General features: G+C 41.3%; 1 protein-coding gene across 2 annotated transcripts; it reads left to right on the forward strand.

Moving 5' to 3' along the window:
- The first annotated feature begins 320 nt into the window (after positions 1 to 320).
- Positions 321 to 21,120, forward strand: ap1m3 (adaptor related protein complex 1 subunit mu 3). 2 transcript variants are annotated; one of them, XM_020098571.2, is made up of 12 exons: positions 321 to 585; positions 4,735 to 4,891; positions 5,477 to 5,544; positions 5,785 to 5,915; positions 9,545 to 9,692; positions 11,039 to 11,165; positions 14,346 to 14,488; positions 15,027 to 15,098; positions 15,352 to 15,510; positions 16,815 to 16,940; positions 17,459 to 17,534; positions 19,703 to 21,120. In XM_020098571.2, exons 1-12 carry the CDS (start codon positions 544 to 546, stop codon positions 19,723 to 19,725), a joined length of 1,272 nt encoding a protein of 423 aa, XP_019954130.1. In that variant the 5' UTR covers positions 321 to 543; the 3' UTR covers positions 19,726 to 21,120. The 2 variants fall into 2 exon arrangements, 1 of the variants encoding a protein (XP_019954130.1); XR_011240578.1 differs by having other exon boundaries at positions 345 to 585; positions 16,815 to 17,057.
- Positions 21,121 to 21,942: the final 822 nt, after the last annotated feature.

Raw genomic sequence — 21,942 nt, forward strand, 5'->3', positions numbered from 1 at the left:
AATACTATACAATTACTATATTTCATATTTATTATAGTTGTAATTTCATGATTAATGGAATCAATTATATAAGATTATTCTTCCTTGTGCTCCTTTTTATTTTTATTCAAGAATGAGAGAAACTTACACACACACACACACACACACACACACACACACACACACAGAGAGAGAGAGAGAGAGAGAGAGAGAGAGAGAGAGAGAGAGAGAGAGAGAGAGAGAGAGAGAGAGAGAGAGAGAGAGAGAGTGCAGGTACTTAAAAAGCAAAAGTAGTTATGAAGTAAATGTACTTCTTAACCGGAAGTGTCCTCTCCCTCATCACCGGTAACTTGACGCAGTGGAACAGACGCAGTTTGAGAGAGAGACGCTGTGGAGGGAGGAGGAGGAGGAGGGGAAGAGGAAGAAGAAGAAGAAGAAGGAGGAGGAGGAGGAGGAGGATGGCAGCGGCTGTTCCCTCATAGAAATGACCCACATCTCTGAGTACGGACTCACTTCACACCCGGGACACTTCTTCTGACGGAGGGTTTCATCTCCACAACCAACATGTCTGCTTCCGCGATCTTCATCCTGGACCTGAAGGGGAAGGTAAGTTTGTGGCGACTCGTTGTTGTTGTTGGGGAAGTTGACGCCAGGTTGTTCAATGAAGCACCTGCTGCAGGAGGAGCGGGTCGATGAGTGTCAGTGCTTTCAATTAACATGCTGTTCAGGTTGACTTGATCAGTTTGTGTGTTAATTAGCGTTTTGTTAATTAGTTAGTTAGTGAGCTGCTCCTCGTGAACCAGATGTTACATGTGTTTCCTGTACGTGTCCCTCCAGATGGCACGTCAGACTGAGAGCAGCTCAACTAGTTCTACTCGTTTATCAACATTTTGTTCATGCGCACACACAACACATGCACACACACAACACACACACACATACATACACACACACACACACAACACATGCACACACACAACACACACACACACACACACACTGAGACGCTTGTTCTTGTGCAGTGATGCAACTTTTATTATATGTGATGTGTCCCATTTCAAAGTTTAAAACTTTACTCTCTGCAGCTTCAATAACGTCACACCAGAAATTATCACTGTGACTTAATATCATATTGAAATTTTTTTCAGAAAAAAAAAATATGTATACACATACTTGTCAGTCCGTCATGTGTTTTATTTTCAACATTTTCATTATTATATTAAAGGGATAGTCCACCCAAAAAAAGAAAATTGCCTAATTATCTCCTCACCACTTTGCCGATGGAGGGGTGGGTGAAGTGTTTGAGTCCACAAAACACTCTTTGGAGTTTTAGTGTTTCAGCCAAATCAAAGTCATTGGTGACCGATTCTTGAAAACAGGAAAAAACAACAGAAAAAAACATGAATTGCCTCCTTACTGCTCCTGTGATGTCACCCAAGTGTCCGTCAGCACAGACATCGGTAAAAATGGTAAAAATGAAATAAAAATATTCCATAGTTGCATCCCTGAAGGTGTTGTTTCAAGCGCCCCAGATCCAGAACGCCTTGCGACATGTAGAAAACCCTCTGATATGTATTTGGAATTTTACAGATGTATAGCCTAGCATGCAAGGAATAAAAGAGGCCACAGAATATTTCCCTCATTGAGTTTTACATCTCAATCCTCACAGGGTTAATTTATTTCAAGGAAAGAAAGGGAATATCTGAAGAAGCCTTATATACTAGACAATACCCATCAGGGAAAAGGATCAGTCCCTCATAGCCTGGATGTCTGATTGTACAGATTAAAGCTTTTCTCTCTCTCCCTCTCCCAAACTGTCGTTCTCTGCCCTGAGGCAAGTCAGCAGCTCTTCACCTTCAGTCCTCTCCCTCCCTCCCTCCGTCCTGACCATAGACTGTATCGTGACCAGCCGAGGTCCCGTGTCCTCAATTACAGCTGAGGATGAAAAGAAAATACTTAAGTGTTCCTGTGATTATAAATGCTCTCAAATATTCAGAATTCCACCGCAGATAACATATAACCGGGTATAGGCAGGGTTGTAGAGACTGATCCTGTTGTCTTCATATTTATGTCCGAACTGTTTTGAGAACAGTTTGATATATTAAGCATCAGACTCACGTGGCCAATATACATTTTTAATATATTTTTGAGCTTATTTTATCATTTTGATTACTTGTGGACATTTGTTGACATAGAGTCAAACTTGTCAATGAGAAAACGTAAGCGATGTTAAATGTTGGTTAGTCACTTGATCCTTCACTGTGGTTCAGACTATCTATTAATGTTGCCCAGAGGATGAATCCTAATAACTTTAAGTTGCTGTTTAATATTTAGTGTACTGTATTTACTGCCTGCCATTTTATTTGAATGTCTTCCACATGTATTTCTATGAATTATTTATATTTACTGTACATCATAGTGTACAGCAACATTTAACCACACCACAATGAATCCACAATAATGCTGATTAAAGTCCGAAATTCTCGTCTGTTTAATCATTTAATTCTCGTTCCGAGTAAAGACTTGCGCAGTTTAAATGAACCTACAGCTGAGGCACTGTGAGTGTGCACAGTGTTAAATGGCTGCAATCGATGAAGCAACTCAGTGGCATGTGTTTTGCCTTTATTTAATCTACAAGTAAACTACTGTTAACTTCCAACAGCTCTGAAAACATTTCTGTATCTGCTAATAAAAACGTTCTGAGTTCTGCTTTGAGGTTTGTGATACGCTTCTTTTTTCCAAACTGTTGATGGTGAAACAAACTGACAGGAGCTCTTTAGACTCTCTGGTTTGCCTTCCAGGGATTCGCTCCAGTGAGAGTCAGGGTTTTGTTGCCATTTGGCTTTAGAGGTCAGCAGCGAATGGTTCCCATTGATTTCACCCGGTCGCTGATTGCCTTGTGTGTCCCAATAACAAACTTTCCCTTAATCCCTGCAATGATTTCCTCTGATGATATTTAAGGCCACTATCGGCTGTAATATTTAATAATGAATTCATTGTTGTTATGTTTTGCAACTGAACAAAAATGTTTATTATTTCGAGTTTAACCAGCAGTTGAAAATGTCTTTTGTATTCTTTTATTCAAGGTACCTTGTATATGTTCGTATTGAATGGTTTCATTTCAATTTGTGTTCAGTTATTGATATTTCTTCTCATCACTTCATCTTTTTTGTATAAAACATAATCTGGCTTCAGTGATATAATTGGGGGTGTATGAATATTTGTGGATTTTTTATAAATATCTGGATTTTTTTTCATTGTCATCGTCTATTAGCTTGTTGATCAAACTCACTCTGATTTAAGATCTGTCAATAATTATGATGAAGAGAGGCTGAATAAGTAACGCAGAGTTCAGCCTAATGAGAAAGATACGTATGCTGTCATGTTTTCCTTTCATCATTTGGCTTCAGAACTACAAAGTCTCTTGACATTCCTGAAGGGTCCTTCAGTGCTGCACCTCTTTTCCAAACGAAGATTTGTCTCGACCTCATTCTGTGATGCCGCTGACCTGTGAACTCTTTCGCTCTATGGTTTCCGTCTCCTCTCACTGAAGCCGTGCAGTGGCCTGTTCATATCCCTTTTCTCCCCAAGATTACTTTACGTTCCTGGAATTTCCTCTTTTTTTATTTCTTATTTCCTCCTGCCTTTGTTGTATCTGCTCCTGTGTGACCCCTGTGCAACACAGACTCTTCTATTAAAGAAAGGGTGGAAGCTTTGTGTGTGCGTGAGTGTGTCTGTGTGTATGTGTGTGTGTGTGTCACATCCCTCAAGCGTAAAATCTCTGATCTCTTTCTTTACTTCACTCTGGGTTTGGACTCAGTCTGCTGACTCTTTTCGTTGTGTGCGCTGAAAGAAGAAGACGTGGTGGTTTCTCAGAGCTAATTGAACAACGTTGTAGCTTGATTAAAATCGTGTTGCAGTAATTTGTGATCTGATACTGTTCCTCTCTTAATCACAGTCACATCACTAATACTGATCCGACCTAGAAATTGAGCTTGATGAAATGCTGGAATAAGTTTTGTTAGGGTGAGGGCTGCTCAATGCTAGATACTTTTTGGGAAACAGAGCCTTCTGTCCTTCTGTGTTCCTTAAATTCCTAAATGTGCATTTTCTGAAATGTGCGAAACAGACAAAACGGAGCAGTCGTACCAGAAATCGTGGCTGATGGTTCAGGTGAGGTGACCATACAGGACACAAGGGCTTTAGGTGTGTCGTTTATCTTCTAACAACAACTGTTCACAGTGGAACCTGAGTTTCTGGGTCATCTCTTGTTATTTGGAAGTTCATTGTTCCCTTTTCTGGTGCTTCCACATTGTACAGAAAGTGGCTCAACTGTGTGTTTAGTAAATATTGAGTCCTGCTTCAAGGAAATTGGGTGAAATCATACAACATATGTCATTGATAACGCATGTTCTCTAACTTTCAGTGCTTGAGTTTGTGTAGTTTGCACAATCCTTTGTTTGCCACATTTCCAAGCTCTGTTACCAGTTTCCTGTTGGGAAGCTGGTCATTCATCATTCATTGCCAGGAGATCCAAGTTGGAAACACAGTTTGCACATTTCCTTAGTGTGTGAATTTAGGTCCATCCAAGCGGTTGGGTTTTTGTAGTTCTAGTGGTTCTTTGAAGCATCTTTTAAAGTTGAGTGCTCAGGTTTGGTCAGTCGGCCAAAACCTGTGAATATTTTATATCAGGGTTCTGCCTCCACAACAGCGTTTCCTGCCTTTTTATATTTGTCCTTTCTGTGATGCGTCCAGGTGCTGATCTGCCGTAACTACATGGGGAACATGGACATGAACGAGATCGACCACTTCATGCCCATCCTGATGAAGAGGGAGGAAGAGGCTGAGATGACGCCGCTCGTCTGCCATGGCTCCGCACACTTCATGTGGCTCAAACAAAGCAACATTTACCGTATCCATTTCAGCCCAAAGACCTGTGGGAATTTATCTTAGCGTAGTCTCCTAGAGTGATTGTCGTCCCTACTTTCCTCATCGGTCATGGGTGTTTAGAGATTTAAAGCATTTTATGAATGGCTTCTTTCTTGAGCTGTCTCCGTAGGCCGTCCTGTGCTTCAGATCTCTGCAGCACTCGGCTCCTGAGCTTCGGTTTTATCACGACATGTTTCACGGCCGGGCTGAGAAATTGAGCACAGATTCACTGTGATGTGTTATTCATGGTCTGAGCTATTCTCATTGTGAAATTGGGCAGTCAAACTTCCTCACATATTATTAATTCAGCATGATATTGCAGTTGTGAGTAAGTGGTATTCCCAGTGCACTGCAGCAGTCGACAAGTGGGACAAGTGAGCTTTTTTAACCGCCCTGGGATCATTTTCTCATTCGTTCTGATGACTTGATTTCTTTGCATTCATCTCTTAACCAACCACAGTATCTGAAAGATTTTCACCACATGTCTACAACCTCTGATTTAGAACAATGTGCATGTTTTGTTTTTCTATGATTCAGGGACCATTTTTCTTAACAGTCTTTTCTCCAGTGGTGGCGATGACCAAGAAGAACGCCAACGCTGCTCTTGTTTACGCCTTTCTTTATAAAATAATCCAGGTGAGAGCTGTTATTTTTAGACACTGGTCCAAAGACATTTGTGGGATATTCTTCTACACTTATTAAACAATAACACTTTTTCACACCACGTTAATGAGCTTTTAAGGTAGTTGGAGTTGTTCTTTGTTTGCTTCTTCCTGTTTTTAGTCTTGATGCCAAGCCAAGCTAATTGTCTGGAGGCTATAACTTCCTGTTTACGTTTTGCTGTACTCACGCTATGTATTTTGTGTCTGTGTGCAGGTATTTAAGGAGTACTTTAAAGAGCTGGAGGAGGAGAGCATTCGTGACAACTTTGTGACGGTGTATGAGCTGATGGATGAAGTGATGGACTTCGGTTTCCCTCAGACAACAGACAGCAAAATCCTGCAAGAGTAAGAAAATGATTATTCAGCCTGTAATAGTCCACAGAACAAAAAACTACTCTTTCTAATATGTTCATGTGCAGAAATATAAATCAGAAGGTGCAGTTACTGTAAAACTAGTTTTCTGAAGGTGGTGCCATAAGACAGGTATAAATTGGGGAGTTGTGTTGTACTGTGTTTTGTCATCGGAGCAATCAGGCTCAAAGTTTCAAACTGTCAAAGGTCATAATTGCTGCACTATGTTCCTTCAGGGATTGGACAACCCTGTAAATGTACAGTGCTGTCAAACCAGAAACACTGCTGCTCCCCTTGTTTTTATCCACTGTAAAGGCTACACACAGAACAGTACGGCTATTCTGTAGCTGCCTGCTGAGTGTGTGCAGGACCCAAAGCAGTTTTAAAAACACAAATTTACCCGTCTAAGCATCTCAAACGGTGGCTCCAACATTGACAGAGAAGCAAATTCAATGTGAAGGGAGTCCATTGTGTAATTAGCAGGGTAACCCATATTTTAAAAAGACTACATGGGTGCTTATTTTGGTTTTAAAGGAGTACAAGTGACCAGCAGAGAGGGAAAGAGAGACACTATGCTTCTGTGCTATGGGTCGACTTCTTTCCATTCAACACCGTACAGCTGGTGACTAACCCTGTAATGTATGGTGGATCTTTATTCAGCGAGTGAAATGAACTGAAACCACTATTCTCTGGCTCTGGCAGTGTTTAGTGTTTCCCAGTGTGCACAGGGTTGTTTTGCTTTTCACTCCTCTGGGTTCCTTTTGAAAGACGTTTGTTTCCAGGAAAAAACATTCACTCTTAAGTGAGCCTGTGCTGCCACGGCAACATGGGTCAGTTTTCACATGATCGGCTTTACTGGGTATTTTAAAACGTTCCAATTTGTATGATATATCGGTTTTATTTGTCCTGTAATGATTATAGATTTACTTGGAAATGCACCTGTGTGCGCACGCATGTGCTCAATATATATGTTCTGAATAGGGCTGATACCTACCAGGCTCCTATTGGCACTCAAACACAATGACACCATCAGCTGGACAGACGAGCACAGAAGTCTCATCTATGTCTTGCGCGCGCACACACACAACCACACACACACACACTGTTCACACATACGGTTCACACACACACACACACACACACACTGTTCACACATACGGTTCACACACACTCTGTTTGTAGGCATAGTTCAGTTCTCTGACCTTTTCATTCCCCCAACCACAAAAATGCCCATTTTCTCTTTCATTGTAACACCTATCTACCAGCAACGAGTGTGGGTGTGTGTTGTGTGTGTGTGTGTGTGTGTGTGTGTGTGTGTGTGCATCTGGGTGGATGCCAGAGACTGAGCAAGCTTTATTGTATTTCATGTGTGCACCTCCATATGAGCCTTCGTGTGTGTGGGTGTGTGTCTGTTTGTTCGTTATGATTTGCCATTGTTATGCTAAGCTGTCAGTTTGCTGCCAACTCTGCCTCCAGCTTTCATTAGCATTTCTGAGGAGAAATCAGGGTGAAACAGAACAAACAGCAAAGCAACAAAACAACCTCGCGCCGACCCCGAGCCCACTTGTCACCGCCTTTCATCTATCAGCACTTTCAGACTTTTGTTGTGTGTCAACATGCACCCGAGACCCTCTTAGTGGGAGTGTTGCCTCCATCTGTATGTCAATCAAAACCCTGTTTATTTAGCACTTTCTGTTGTTGACATTAGACAGGAAAAGTACAAAACAACTGAAAACAAGACACTAGGATCAGTCGATATGTTTACATTCCTATTTCAATATTAACCCAATTAAGACAATAGTCTTAAACCAAATGCTTGAGGATGCACGCCCTTTGAGTGTTAACAACTAGTACGATGGATGTGGACGTACGTCGTATTTAGACTTAGCTCTGTTACATTCAAGTTTTCAAGTTTCATTGTTGTATGTAAGTTGACACAAGGTCGACGGTTCAGTGAAAATGTATGTGAGGACAGGTCGCCTTAGAAATAAGAGCAATATAAAGAGAATGAGAAACTTTTTAAAATGTTTTGATAAAAAGGACAAATCAGAAAATCAAATAATACTACATGAACTACATTCTCTGTGAAAAGTGTACCATATATGTAGGTGTATTATTATCCTGGGTCTAACATGATATGTCCTTGTGTAGTGTTTTGTTGTTGTTGTACTGTTCTGCAGCTGCTGTAGAACTGCCCGAGACAAATTTCCTCATGGGGACAATAAAGTATATCTGATTTGATGTACATATATCAGTTATATAAAAGCAATAGAAATATATTATTCTGTTCAGAATAAGGTCAGTAGTCGTTGTTGTCCATGTAAATGTCGTAGCTCTTTCATTGTCACATGGGTGGTGACGTTTGGTGAATACTCAAATAGTCAACTCGTAATGTGGAACCTGCAGAGAATAAACACCCGACTCTGCAGCTTCATGAAGGTTCACAGTCAGTTTCAGATTCTTGTTGAACCCACAACTTCACTATTTACATTCAGTCTAACTGCCCTCATTGTTTTTTTATTTTCACTCCTGGTACAGTTCTGTTTTGTATATACGTCCTAACAGCAGACAGACTGAGTGAAAAACCAGCAGAACATTTAGCTGCTAGAAAAACATGGCTATTTAACATCTGTATCATGTCCCGGTGTGATTATTAGTCTCTTCCCCACATCTGGTTCAAGTGAAGGTCAAAATGTGTTTATAACAAAGAGCCTAACATTTGTTAACCATCCAGATTCTGTAAAAATCCATCATTCACAGGGAAATTACTGTCGGCTGTTTTTACCGAGTGCTAAATAAATACGTCCATTTACTCCAAATAGATTTTATTTATTGTTTGTATGACATGGTCCATTCTGCCAAGTGCCAAAAAAACATTGGTTTGCTTGCCAAGTGAAGCTGAATTGAAAAAAAGATCATAAATATTTGAGAATTAAAGTTAAATTGTGCAATAGCAGATGAAATCAAGGTCTCGCACTCAACTTAAAGTGAATGCCAGTGAGAAGAAGTGGGTCTTTATTAATGATTGAAATGTAAAATAATCAAATAGAACAGCATAAGAAGCAACGAACACTAGTCAGGTGTTTGAGCAAAAACCGTCCCGGTCACATGATGTTTATCTCACCACAGCTCACTTCTATTCTCATGGTGACATTGAGTCATTATGTTTCCCTGGACGCAGTCAGAGAGAATCAGTTAAACAAATCTGCCCCTCCACTCGCACACTAAGAAACCAAGAGACAACCCAGTGCACGGTTATTGGACGGATCAGAGGATGGATCAAAGAATATTCTTCTCAATAACAGCGATGTATAAATGGAGTGAATTGATTTGTTTTCTTTACACCTAATTACGTGGAGTACGTGGCATTTAAATCCACTATTGATGGATCTGAGCTGCACCAGTCAATATTTTATATTAACGACAGATCAAATGACTATGTAATGTGACAGCTCATGGTGAAACACCCAGAGACAATCATCAGTGCTGGTTCCCCGTTGAGAACTCTTTACATTTAACACCACAGTCCATTCTGCTGCTGCTTGTGTTTTTCAGATGTTCCCCTCTGCAGGTTTACAGACTGAATTTTTATTAAAACACCTCCCTGCCCTTGTCTCTCTCAGGTATATCACCCAGCAGGGTCACAAATTAGAGGTCGGCGCTCCTCGACCTCCGGCCACCGTCACCAACGCCGTGTCCTGGCGGTCAGAGGGCATCAAGTACAGGAAGAACGAAGTCTTCATGGACGTCATTGAGTCTGTAAATCTACTGGTGAGGACACGTGACCAAAAAATATCTGGAGAAAGTAAAAAGTTAATAAAAAGTTTCATATTGATTTTCATTTGTACAATTATCATCTCTGATAATCCTGACCTTAATTTACATTTACATTTTCTGGGTATATAAATTGTTATATTGTCATATACCATGCTGTTAGGAATTATAGGTATTTGACTATAAATAATTCAGTATGTCTATGACTGATAATCTAGCAATTGGCTGGTTTGTCTTTTACTATTATATGGATCTCATTTATTCAGTGAGCAGGATGAGCTGGACAGGATGTATTTGTCTGATACTTGTGAAATTATTTTCCCAACTCCAATTCTATCTCTTCAAATCTATAATTATTCTCCTTTTCACTAGTATTCTGTGTGTTGTGCAGCCTAAGTACAAGCTGTACACGGGTTAAAATGTAATAAAGTTGTAATGTTACTCTGATAGTTAATCAAATTTCCTCACAGCATCAGTTCTTTTTGTCCATCAACGTCCTCTTAACTGATTTTCTTGGAACAGTGTTTGTGTGAACTGAGGCTAAGTGGGTGTGTCCGTGCTAAAATCATCTTTGTTAAAACCCTGACATGTTTTGACTCCTCCGAACAGTTTTCCTCTTTCCTTGAATTGAATTTTGAAGGAAATGGTTTCTAATATCAACAAGCCTCAGTTCTATTTCAGTGAAGCACGTTGTGGTGTTTATTTATTTTTTCTTCATTGTGCACAGTGAGGAGAAGCTATACAACATCATCAACTGGTTTTAGTGGGTGTTAATTAGGTTTTTTGAGTTTGTATCAGATTGTGTGTTTTTTAATAATACAATGTTATTAAACTACACAACTAAAGAAACATATTTAACAAGAGACAAAACTCAGTTGTCTGGTCCTTGAATCAAGGACGTGTCAGCGTACGACTGTTGGTGTTTGTGATTCAAACAGACAGACGTGGTGCAAATAAAAGGTGTTTAACCTTTACAGCACTTTCCATTTCCTTTTCTGTGACCAGGGGCTTTTTTTTTTTTATTTCAAATGTCTTCAGAGCTCCTTCATCCTCCTTCGCACCAGTCCCCCGATTACATTTCTCTCACTGCACGCTGAGAGCTTCTCAGTCGTGTCCCTCGGTCTTCAGATCTGCTGAAGGCTTGTTTATTTCTCCCAGTTTATGCGCTGGAGTCTCTGTGATTCTGTCCTACTGCCGATCATCAGTATCTTAAAGTGCACAGTTACTTTTGTACTTTTATCACCCAGATGAGCAGAAAGGCTGATAATCATTAGGACATATTAGAGAATGATCAGAATTCCATTAATCAGATATAAATCTAAACTTTTCTCTTCTTCCTGTAGGTGAATGCTAACGGCGGCGTCCTGCGCAGTGAAATATTGGGCAGCATAAAGCTCAAAGTGGTCCTGTCGGGGATGCCTGAACTGAGACTGGGCCTGAATGACAAAGTGCTGTTTGAAATCACAGGCAGTAAGTTATACTTCTCATTTTGATGATTTTTAGGTTTGGTCTCTCGTCTTGCACCTCTGCCACCGAGGTTTTGTTTCCATCTGCATTTGTTTGTTAGTTAGTTAGTAAAACAGCAGGATTATGCAAATACCACACACCTGATTACAGTAGTTGCAATAGTACACAACTCTGACACATTACTCACCTGATTAATAGTAATATACAGCAACTTTTCCATATTTAATAGAATATTTAATACTTGACTTACTTTTTGCCAAAGTGCAAACAGATATTTGTAACCTTGAATTCATTCCTCCACCTTCACCTCCTCTTTCTGTCTTAACCCTTCACTCCCACAATCCCACACCCAGCTTAGCTTTCATCCTTGCTCAGCTTCCTTTTCCCAATTTTTCCAATAATGTCTCCCACTGCTTCATCTCCCTGCTCCTCCTCCTTTCCTTCATTTTCGCCCTCTCTCTACGTCTCCTACATTTCTCTCCCCCCCCGGCTCCTCACCAAAGGGAAAAGGGTTCATCACTGTCTAGTCTCTTTGAGTTAATCCTCACCCCGGGCTACAGCCCTGAAGATGAAAGGTGAGGGTCCGTGGATATCCTGTGTACGCAGCCCACACTTTCCCTGCTGTGTTTCCGTCTGGGAAATAACATATCCACAGTAATAATGATCCGAAATAATGATCAAACAAACACACACACACACACACAGGGAATGTTTATACAAATATTAAAATGTGTGTTTGCACGCTGAGCTTGTGCAGTTTCTCGTTTTACATATCATTTCCCAGTCATTTGGTGATTATCATATTTGCATGATCCACATTTTTTCCATCACCGCTGGATGCAGCCGAAGCCAGAGCACATAAATCATCAAACACCGCCCTCTGCTGGCAGGAGTCCGGCATTGAGCGGATATAAATGTCAAACAAGTGACTTTCCTATTATTTACTAATTGAAAACTGGCACATTTAATTAATCATCCTATTCAAAAGCAAGATTTCAACATCATTTATCCAAGTATAACAATGATTTCTGTAATTTGTTGACAGCTCATATTTACTCATTAGATGGGTTTTCTGTTTGTTTAAAATCATGTGGATGTGAGTTTTTAATTTTTGGAAGTATTTACTTTTTTCCCCCAACGTTGACGGAACATGTTCTCTACTGACAAATATTTTCATTATCAATTAATCCACTAATTATTTTCCCAAATAGTGATCCCATAGATGAATGTGGTGACATCTCTGGATTGCTTGTTTCAATGAGGACGTTTCCGAGACGCATCGGACATGTTTGCTTAAGAGACTGAGAGACCGTCAAAATAGTTAGGGATTCATTTTCTGTGTAGTGGATGAACCGGCTCCTTTGTCCAACCTCCAAATGCTGAGAATTGTTTATTAAACTGTCTCTTAGGCCACCAAAGCTGTGTAAGATGCTTCAGACACAAGAATTGACCAGATGTCACAGTAGAACTGTTTCCTGTGTCTGTGTTGTGCATTAAAGTAGGGAAATAGGTGAGAGCAGCCTGTACGGTGAACCTCAGGGAAACTGCTGCACCTACCGTCCTCTGCGTACACATGTATATACAGTATATGGTACACACACACGCACACACCCACACACACACACAGACAGACACACACGTACCTGTCTCTTCTTCCAGCCCCTTAGGGCCTAGCTGTGACAGAGTGTGACCTTTCTTTCTTGTCTTGTCTTGATAGTACTGCGTGCAAAAGCGTGTGTGTGTGTGTGTGTGTGTGTGTGTGTGTGTGTGTGAGTGACTTACAGGAAGGGCTTTGCTACGTTGCTTGTTTGAAAGTGTTGTGCTCTCTCCAGACCTGACCTCAGCCAGTCTTCAGACACGCATGGGGAAGTGTCACACATGTACACGCAGACGCACACAAACGAAAGCAAAATAAAAAGCATCGGAGGGGATATACACACCCTGTGGTTTGCTTTATATACATGTCTATCTTTTCTTTTTTTTTTACCTTGTCTCAATACCATTTTGTATTGACTTCATCAATTGTGTGTTACAAATTGTTGATTTAAATGAGTTGTGGATCATCTCTAATCTTATCGGTTACAAAAGACATAATTTTCTGACTTCATAGAGATGAAACTGTTCCTACCAACCGTCCATCCATTATCTGGACTGCTGATCCTTTGAGGGTCATGATAGGCTGCATGGAGCCGATCCTCGCTGACACTGGGCAGGAGGTGTTGTGCACCCTACAGAGGTCGCCAGCGTATCACAGGAGCAGCGTGTGCTCAATTTACAGTCTCCAATTAACCTTATCTGCAGTCTGCATGTCTTTGGACTGTGGGAGGAAGCACTAACAGTATGTGCACACACTTAAGAGAGAGAGAGAGCAGTGAACAGGGAAGTGAAAACAAGTACGAACGCTCATTGACAGGTCGTCACCGCCTGCGGGTGAACTGGACTGTAGCTCACTGTAGAATGGGAGATTTGGGGAAGGCCCACAATGATTTCAGCAGTTTTCCACCTCTCATCACCCTCCATTAAACACAGAGGAGAACATTGAGCTTCCTCCTGCAGACAACAGACACCACCATTAAAGAGGTCACGCCTTTAACTGCCGATTGAAACCGAGCTGCCGCCTCGCTGCTCCACTCTTGAGGGGAATTGCACTGGAAAGTCCAATTTTGTTTACCGGGGGAAAAAGGTCAAGACGACACAATGTGCTGATTTTGGTTTGTTGCAGCCTCTGTGGTAGTTCAGCGTTAAAGTTACAGGTTAAAAGGAAGAGGAGTTATTTTATGATCACAACTAGCTGATGGACATGATGGTGTGTGTGTGTGTGTGTGTGTGTGTGTGTGTGTGTGTGTGTGTGTGTGTGTGTGTCAGCTGAATGGGCTTCAGTGAGGGGAAGGTGATGGCAGCATGTGTATGTATGTACAGTATGTTTGTGTGTAGCGGCTTAATAATTGTTTCGTGAAGGGACAAGAAGAGGTCAGACAGATTTGTGTGTTTGTGTGTGTGTGTTTGTGTGTGTGTGTGTGTGTGTGTGTGAGAGAGAGAGAGAGAGAGAGAAAGAGTGAGAGACTGAATGTTTGTCAGTCATCATTATCTCGACCTTGATTTCCCCAAGGCTGCGTGGAAAGCTCTCGATCATCTTTGTGTATTGTTTGTGTTTGACTTTGTGTGTGTGTGTGTGTGTGTCAGGAGAGAAGAGCAAGACAGTGGAGCTGGAGGACGTGAAGTTTCACCAGTGCGTCCGTCTGTCACGTTTCGAGAACGACCGCACCATTTCCTTCATCCCGCCTGACGGCGAGAGCGAGCTCATGTCGTACCGCCTTAACACAACAGTGAGTGGGACACATGTAAACCAACGCACACACACACCAATATTTTGTCTAAATTACATTTTATTCTACTCACCTGCAGAAAACATATGAAACATTTTGACACGTTAACACACATAAACAAGTGATGCTGTTCAGAGACTGACAGACTGACAGACATTCTCTTTTGAAGTATCTGATTTGTGTGAATGTATGAACAGGATTGTTTTTTAATTTTATTCTGTACTTTATATTAATAAGCAACTGTTTCAGTAAATCAATGTAAAAATACTTTAGACAAAAAACACAATACAATACATTTGCTTCAATCTCTTGAGTATTTACGATAAATACTTTAACGATGGTTGTGACGGGTTAGTCGTACAGATTGTGGTTGCACATGTGACTGACAATCATATGAGCAGTGGTATAAGTCGTCCTGTCCCTTATACAGTCCACTGTCTCTCTGGAGGTGTGTTTGTAGTGATGCATTTCAGCTCTATACTCACCCTCTGACCTTGTCCTCCCTCTCTCCCCCTTCCTCCCTCTCTCTCTCTGGTAGGTGAAGCCTCTCATATGGATCGAGAGCGCGATTGAGAAGTTCTCTCACAGCCGTGTGGAGATCAAGGTGAAGGTAATGACGAGTGACACACAAAAATAAACAAACTGAGACACACCGTGCCCTTACTCACTCACCCAGTCCCGTCTCCACTGCAGCGTCTTTAGTATTTACGACACATGCATCTCCGGCGGATTACAGCTTCCCATCTGTCTGACGCAGCGACGGCCACATGGGTGTTTGAAACAACACGCTGCAGTTTGCATAATCATGACGACCTCCATGATTTGGATTTGTTGGTGACATTGAACTCTGTCGCCCGCCGCAGGCTCGGAGTCAGTTTAAGAGTCGCTCCACTGCCAACAACGTGTCCATTATGGTGCCAGTGCCCAGTGATGCGGACTCTCCCAAGTTCAAGACCAGCACAGGCAGCGCCAAGTGGGTTCCCGAGAAGAACGTGGTGCAGTGGAACATCAAGTCTTTCGCGGTCAGTACGGCACAGAAAGAAAAGTTTAATTACATCTGGACGTTTTAGCCTCCTTGGTGGAGGTGAGGTAATGAGCAAGTAGTTTAACATGAACCCAACCATGTGCATTTATCAGGTTTGTCACTTGTCTGACTGACACAAAAACTCTTTCCTTAACTTCTGTTTAAATATGTTTTAACTTGTGGACATAGTTGCTGTGGAAAACCTTATCACTCCCGTCCCTGTTTACAAGCTGATAAGACATATTTGAAAATTGTACCCAACAATAAATGAGAAATCAGTAAAAGGTAGCCGATGGATGATTTGTAGAACAGAGAAGTAAATTGACCATTTTACATTTGTTCCCCATCAAACACACAATAACTGGGATTCTCTTTGAGGATACGTCATTTTATTGTGTCAAAGTTTGACTATGACGCAGAACAATGTTCTGCAGAGCGACGCACAAACAGGAGGACAGGAAGTCAAAAGCAATGGCAGTGTTTCCCTCTTCAGGACAGACCGAAGGTGCAATGAAATACTGAGTAGATATAGTTTAAAACATTGACCTTTTACTTTAAAGAACTTGTTTTCTGGTGACAGCAGACAAACACGCTCTGGAACAACAAAAAGAGTAAAACCAGAATTATATAAAAACTAACAAACAGATTTACAACAAATTTGGTGGAAGGATCGGACATGGGCAAAGAAAGAATCCATTAAATTTTGGCGTAGATCCGGATCCAGGATTTAGTTTTTCACTTTCTTTAACATACAGTAACAGTTTTCTGACATGTTCGCCAATTTCAAATGGAATAATTCAAAGATCTTGATTAAAATAATCAGGAATATTTCGGGGACTGATATGTTAAGTGCGTGTAATGTGGTGGTTCTTGATTGTTCAGCCATGAATCTTAAATGTTTAAAAAAATTCTGGGCTTTAAAAGTCAAAATAGCAACTGATTTTCATGAAGTAAAACCAAAGTACAAACTAACAAACTCGTACAAAGAATGATTAACCTGCTTCATGTTTTTATGGCCTGGATGTGCTCGACAAATGCTGAATTACGACAGGTCTGATTCACCTTGATGGTGACATGGGAGTCGTTGCCATGAATATCAAGTTTGTTTTGATTTTGGACAAAACAACCCTGTGTTAATTGGGAGTCGGACAACTGGGAACAGAATTCATCAAACCAATAAAACTGCCTTATCTGACCTGATAACACAACTTTGTGTGTGTGTGTGTGTGTGTGTGCGTGTGTGCGCGTGTGTGTGTGTGTGTGTGTGTGTGTGTGTGTGTGTGTGTGTGTGTGTGTGTACAGGGTGGTAAGGAGTACATTATGCGGGCACACTTTGGGCTGCCCAGCGTGGACAGCGAGGAGCTGGAGGGGAAGAGACCGATCACAGTTAACTTTGAGATCCCTTATTTCACTGTGTCTGGAATTCAGGTTGGACCCTTTGTTTGTGCTCTTGTGTTTTTGAATCCTAGTTTCAACAATCCACGGTTACTCATTCACACGTGACGAGAATGCAAACTGGAACGTTACCAATACGAGACTGAATAGGTGACTTATTCAGTCTTCTCGTAATCTGGGAAGTTTCTGTTGTTTGAAATCAACTAACACTCACGTTCTTTATATCACTGCTCACTGGCCACTCAGGTGGAGTGTAAAACTTAGAATAAAGCAAATGCTATATGAAATATACTGTAGGCTAAATGATGAAACTGCTGCATTAGAATAAAAACTTTGGTCACAGTCAGATTTACCTTTGTACATTTTAGCGATGCCTTGTGGAAACTCCAAAATAAAATCTCTACTTATTTTGTGGAATTTTTACTTTTTCATTTACTTTTAAATGTGAACATAACAGGTCACTTTCCCTCGATGACCATTTACATCACGCAGTGTTTCTGTGTCGGCGACTGAAACGACCCCTGTGAGTTAAACCCTTGTTCCCTCCTCAGGTGCGATACCTGAAGATCATAGAGAAGAGCGGTTACCAGGCGTTACCGTGGGTACGCTACATCACACAAAGTGGAGGTGAGAAAAGAACACAGTGAAATACCATCCACACCTCACACAATCATAAATACACATAAACCTTTTGAATTCGTTAAAAGCAGGATGTCTTCAAGTCTGCACCGGAGGTTAAAAGTAATGTTTTCCTTGTGAGAGCAAGAATCAGTCTCAGAATCAGTCGCTCTACACTATTCAGCGTGTGCCCCAGGAATGAACCCAGCTGTGTAGCATCCATCATATCCATTACCTGGCTCTATCACCAGGAGCCGTGGCCTCGGGGGTTTAGAGTGACACCACACAGGAAGCCAGGGATAGAAACTTCTTTACGGCTTCTAGCTCGCAGCAGATTTCAGGTCGGGGTAAAGTGTCTGGTGTCCAACCAGAGTCGACATTTCCTACATGCGCTGGAAGCAGTTTACCAATCACAACAGACTGGGCCAAGCTGGCCAATCAGAGCAGACGGAGCTTTATCAGGAGGAGGGGCCTTAAAGAGACAGGAGCCAAGTGTTTCAGACAGAGGCTGAAAAGAGGAGCTGTAGCAACGGACAGTCTGAGGAAACTGATGCGTTCTGTGAAAATAAGAGCATGTGATAATAATAACCTACATTAGAATTAGGAACCTGAATGTTCTATGCATCCTTTAAAGCTGCAGTATATCGATGACACCACAGCAAACTCCTCCTCACTCGCTCACCTGTTTTAATGGGGGGGGCAGAAATCTTAAAAAAGTTTCACACCTGCAGCCCAGGAATGAACCTGGCTCAATTACTGGATCAGTCATATCTGTCACTTGACTTTGTCGGGTGCGAGTCAGGGTGGCGGAGGTTGAGTGATGCCGCCGAGTGCCAGGAGGCTCCCAGGGCGGCAGTCAGCAAATGCCAAGGTTACTGTCGCCTCGCCATGACATCGACCAGGAAGCAGAAGAGAGAGGAGGAGGAGGAGGAGGAGGGTGAAGAAAGTGAGAGACTGAAGAGTGGTGAAGTTAGAGGGGGACTGGAGAGGGAGGATATCACCTTTCTATTATTGTTGCCATCAGCAACACAGGGAGGGAAGATGGTGCCGATCCCATTTCAGTCAGCTACGCAAAGACTGATTACTCAATACCCTGAGACTGTAGCCTGACTGTGCTGACTTATTAATGAGTGATGAGCAGGCGTTTAGGTCGTGACGACTTCACTGACACGTCACTGAGAATAACAAGCTCTGCTGCAATGGATGTTTACATGATGTCATAACATGAGAGAGGAGTTTATTGATTTCAAACTCTACATCTTTATATGTTTGTTTAACATCTCAGATTTTAATATTTTGGAAGAGATTTCTGACCATTAAAGCAAAATTCCTTTGTGTTTCGGGGGGGAAGGTGTACCTGGAGTTTGCTGTACATATTCTAAGCAGCTGAAGTTCCTGCCTTTCAAAAGAAACATTCATAACCACTCTGAACTTGTTCTCACAGTTTAATGGACATATTCAAAGCCATACTGGCATCCACTGAAATGTTTGCTATTAACATGCAAGGGCTCATGGGAAATAGTGCTTTTCAAAGGCTGCTGAAAAACAGACCAACTAAGTAAACACTAATTAATTGTTTTTAAGAAACGTCACCAACCTCCTCTAGAATTTAAATGAGATTTATTTTGTTGCTTCTAGAATCTAGCACAGATTCACGGACCTAACTTTCACTGTCATGTTGACAGAGGACATTGCTTTTCCACAAAACTGTAAACATGTAATTGTCTATTATTGTTCGTTTAGCACAAATAGAAACTAGGATGTTCAAACCATGAAGAAAAAGAACATACAAATATGCTGTCATCCCCGTCCACATATTTATGTCCATTTAGCATCATCTGTTATTGTTGAGCAATCTTGGATTTACTTCTGCAGTTAGATAATTCGGAACATTGGGTTTTTGGAAAATAAAGATTGTGATGTATTACCAAAACTGCTCTGTAATAAATGTGATCTATTAATGTCATTTGATCATTTTCTTCCAGAGACTCATCGCAGTCTCAGGTTTCAGTAAGTTAGTGTATTAAATATCGGTAATGTGATTTTGTAGAGTGGCACTAGAATTAGTGGAAATCTTGTTTGGGGATTTAACAGGGGCTTATATTGGCAGTAATGTGATGTGCAGGGGTGATGAGTGGAAGAAAGCTGTGTTAATGCTCTGCTACGTCTCTTGGCAGATTACCAGCTCCGGACAAACTAAAGGGCACAGATGCTGCTAGACGAATGGATCTCTCCTCTTCCTCTTCTTCCTCCTCCTCTCCTTTCCTCTGTTTCTCCACCTCCCATCACTAATGAACAGCAGAGGACAAGTGCAGGAGGACATTTTTACCCACTCTGAGTGGAAACAAGGCATCATCCCTTCCGGCTAAGATGGGAACGGCTGTTGTGTCACCTCTGACCTGTGATTTTGTTTTTTTTTAAAGGTTCCTCAGGACTTGAATATTTAAAAATGTGAATAATGAACTGATAACCTGGTGTTGCTGTCTGGTTCTGGCAAGCTCTCATTTCCCATGAGGTTCATTTGCAGAAGAAGTTCATTGTTTCAAATATCCAATTGAGTGAAACTTTATTTTAACTTCTCTGCTTTTCACACTGGAACTATAATGGATCATTGTCAGTTTTCATTTTTCAAAGGGCCAAGGTTGCAGATCATGAGTAGCTTTTTTTAAATTATTTTATTAATTTGTAAAATCAAAATTTTGCCATGTTGTCAAAAACAGCATTTTAGAAACTTCTCTATCCTTCAGTATCTTTAATTAGAAGGGTTTTTATTTCTTCTGTCCACTTTTACATGAACTCTGCGGTTAATCTTCATCCCTCGCACTTTGCTGGAACCTCTCTGCTATACGTTCATTGCCTTAAAGAATTGCTAATGTATCTTTACCTTTAGCACTGTGAACATAATCCCCAGTGCACTGAAACTAACACCAGCGACCAGATCAATGATTAATAAGGCACAATATTGTCGGAGGCGTTGGCAGTGTAACATTATATTGTCCACACTGTCCCGTGGGGCCTGTAACCTCGTCCTTGTGTTCGAAATCATCTCGCTGCTTTGAGGCAGAGACTGAAAGAGCGCAGACATTTTTATTCATCTTGTTAACTGTTGTTTATATCATACTGGGCGGTCTCCTAAAGAAATTGCGTTGAAGGGCAAGAAAGTGGGGTTCAGGAGGCCGGAGAGCACAGAGGTAAAATAACCTGAGGGGATTTGTGTCTCTGCAGAATCTCAGAATATTGACAATATGTTGAGCTGACTCTTTATTTTTCTTTGATATGTCGACCTTTGAAGGCCAATATTCTTCTTCAGAGCAGTTTGTGGTGTAACTCACTCCCTCTGTTGTGCATGCATCGCACCGCCTCGGTTCAGCTGCGCTGCCAAAAGCTCCTGAGAGAGTCCTGAGTCATTTTATTGCATCACTGCTATCCAGAACAAAACCCTCGGATTATAATCAGCCCGTTGTCTCGTGTCAGGGGATATTTCAGACACCAGTGAGGATTTGTGTTAAATGTGTGTTTTCAGTAATTTATCGACTGTTTGTCCATAGGAAGAAAAAAAAAGGGATATATTTGGAAATAAACTATTTACTATAAACTTTTGTATCTTATTTTGAAGTACAATTGTTTGTTTTTTTGCTTGTACTTTCTATCAGTTATGTTTCATTAATTTAGTTATAGATGCATAATATGATTCCCTGGAAATGACCTTGTGGACAGATCTGCTGTGACGTCTGCATAAACACCTAACCACAGAATCACATATGAACATATAAAACAAATGTATAAGAATAAAACATGTCTAATTAAACATATTTAAAACATTATAGCACTCAGAGCGTACTGCTGTTAAGCAAAGCATGGAGATAAACTAAACAGATTATTCCTGTGCAGACTCAGGTGGTAATAACATCAACGTTACTGAATTTACTAAGACGACCTACAGCAGATTTATAACCAAACTAATAAAACCTTGACATTTAGGATTTAACAGAACGTCAGAAACGCGATCTCACACACACGTTTTCTAAACATGTGTCCGTTGGGGGAAATAAATTATTAAAATGTTCATTGGGACTCAGTCAGCTTCAGCAGGTCACATGTAGTCGTGTTGTCTGTGCTCGGATAGTTTCACAGAGATGCTCTGACTCCTCCCACACACACGTCTCTCCTCAGCACCAGACCTGCCTCCCTCCTCGCTCTGCTCACCTCTCGCTGTCATGCACGGATACACAGGCTGCCATTGCTACTGCATACTTAAGGTCAAAAGACACATTTGTGTAAGTAAGGATTGCAGGATTTATGAGTGTGTGTGTGTGTGTGTGATAGAGAGAGAGAGAGTGGTGCTAGTTTATACCAGCCCCTGCAGATTGCTGCCTTGTGCATTGTGCCTTCAGTTTGCTGTCTGTCATCACACCAA

This window comes from Paralichthys olivaceus, chromosome 3 (assembly GCF_024713975.1).
Source record: "Paralichthys olivaceus isolate ysfri-2021 chromosome 3, ASM2471397v2, whole genome shotgun sequence".
NCBI classification, from domain to species: Eukaryota; Metazoa; Chordata; class Actinopteri; order Pleuronectiformes; family Paralichthyidae; genus Paralichthys; species Paralichthys olivaceus.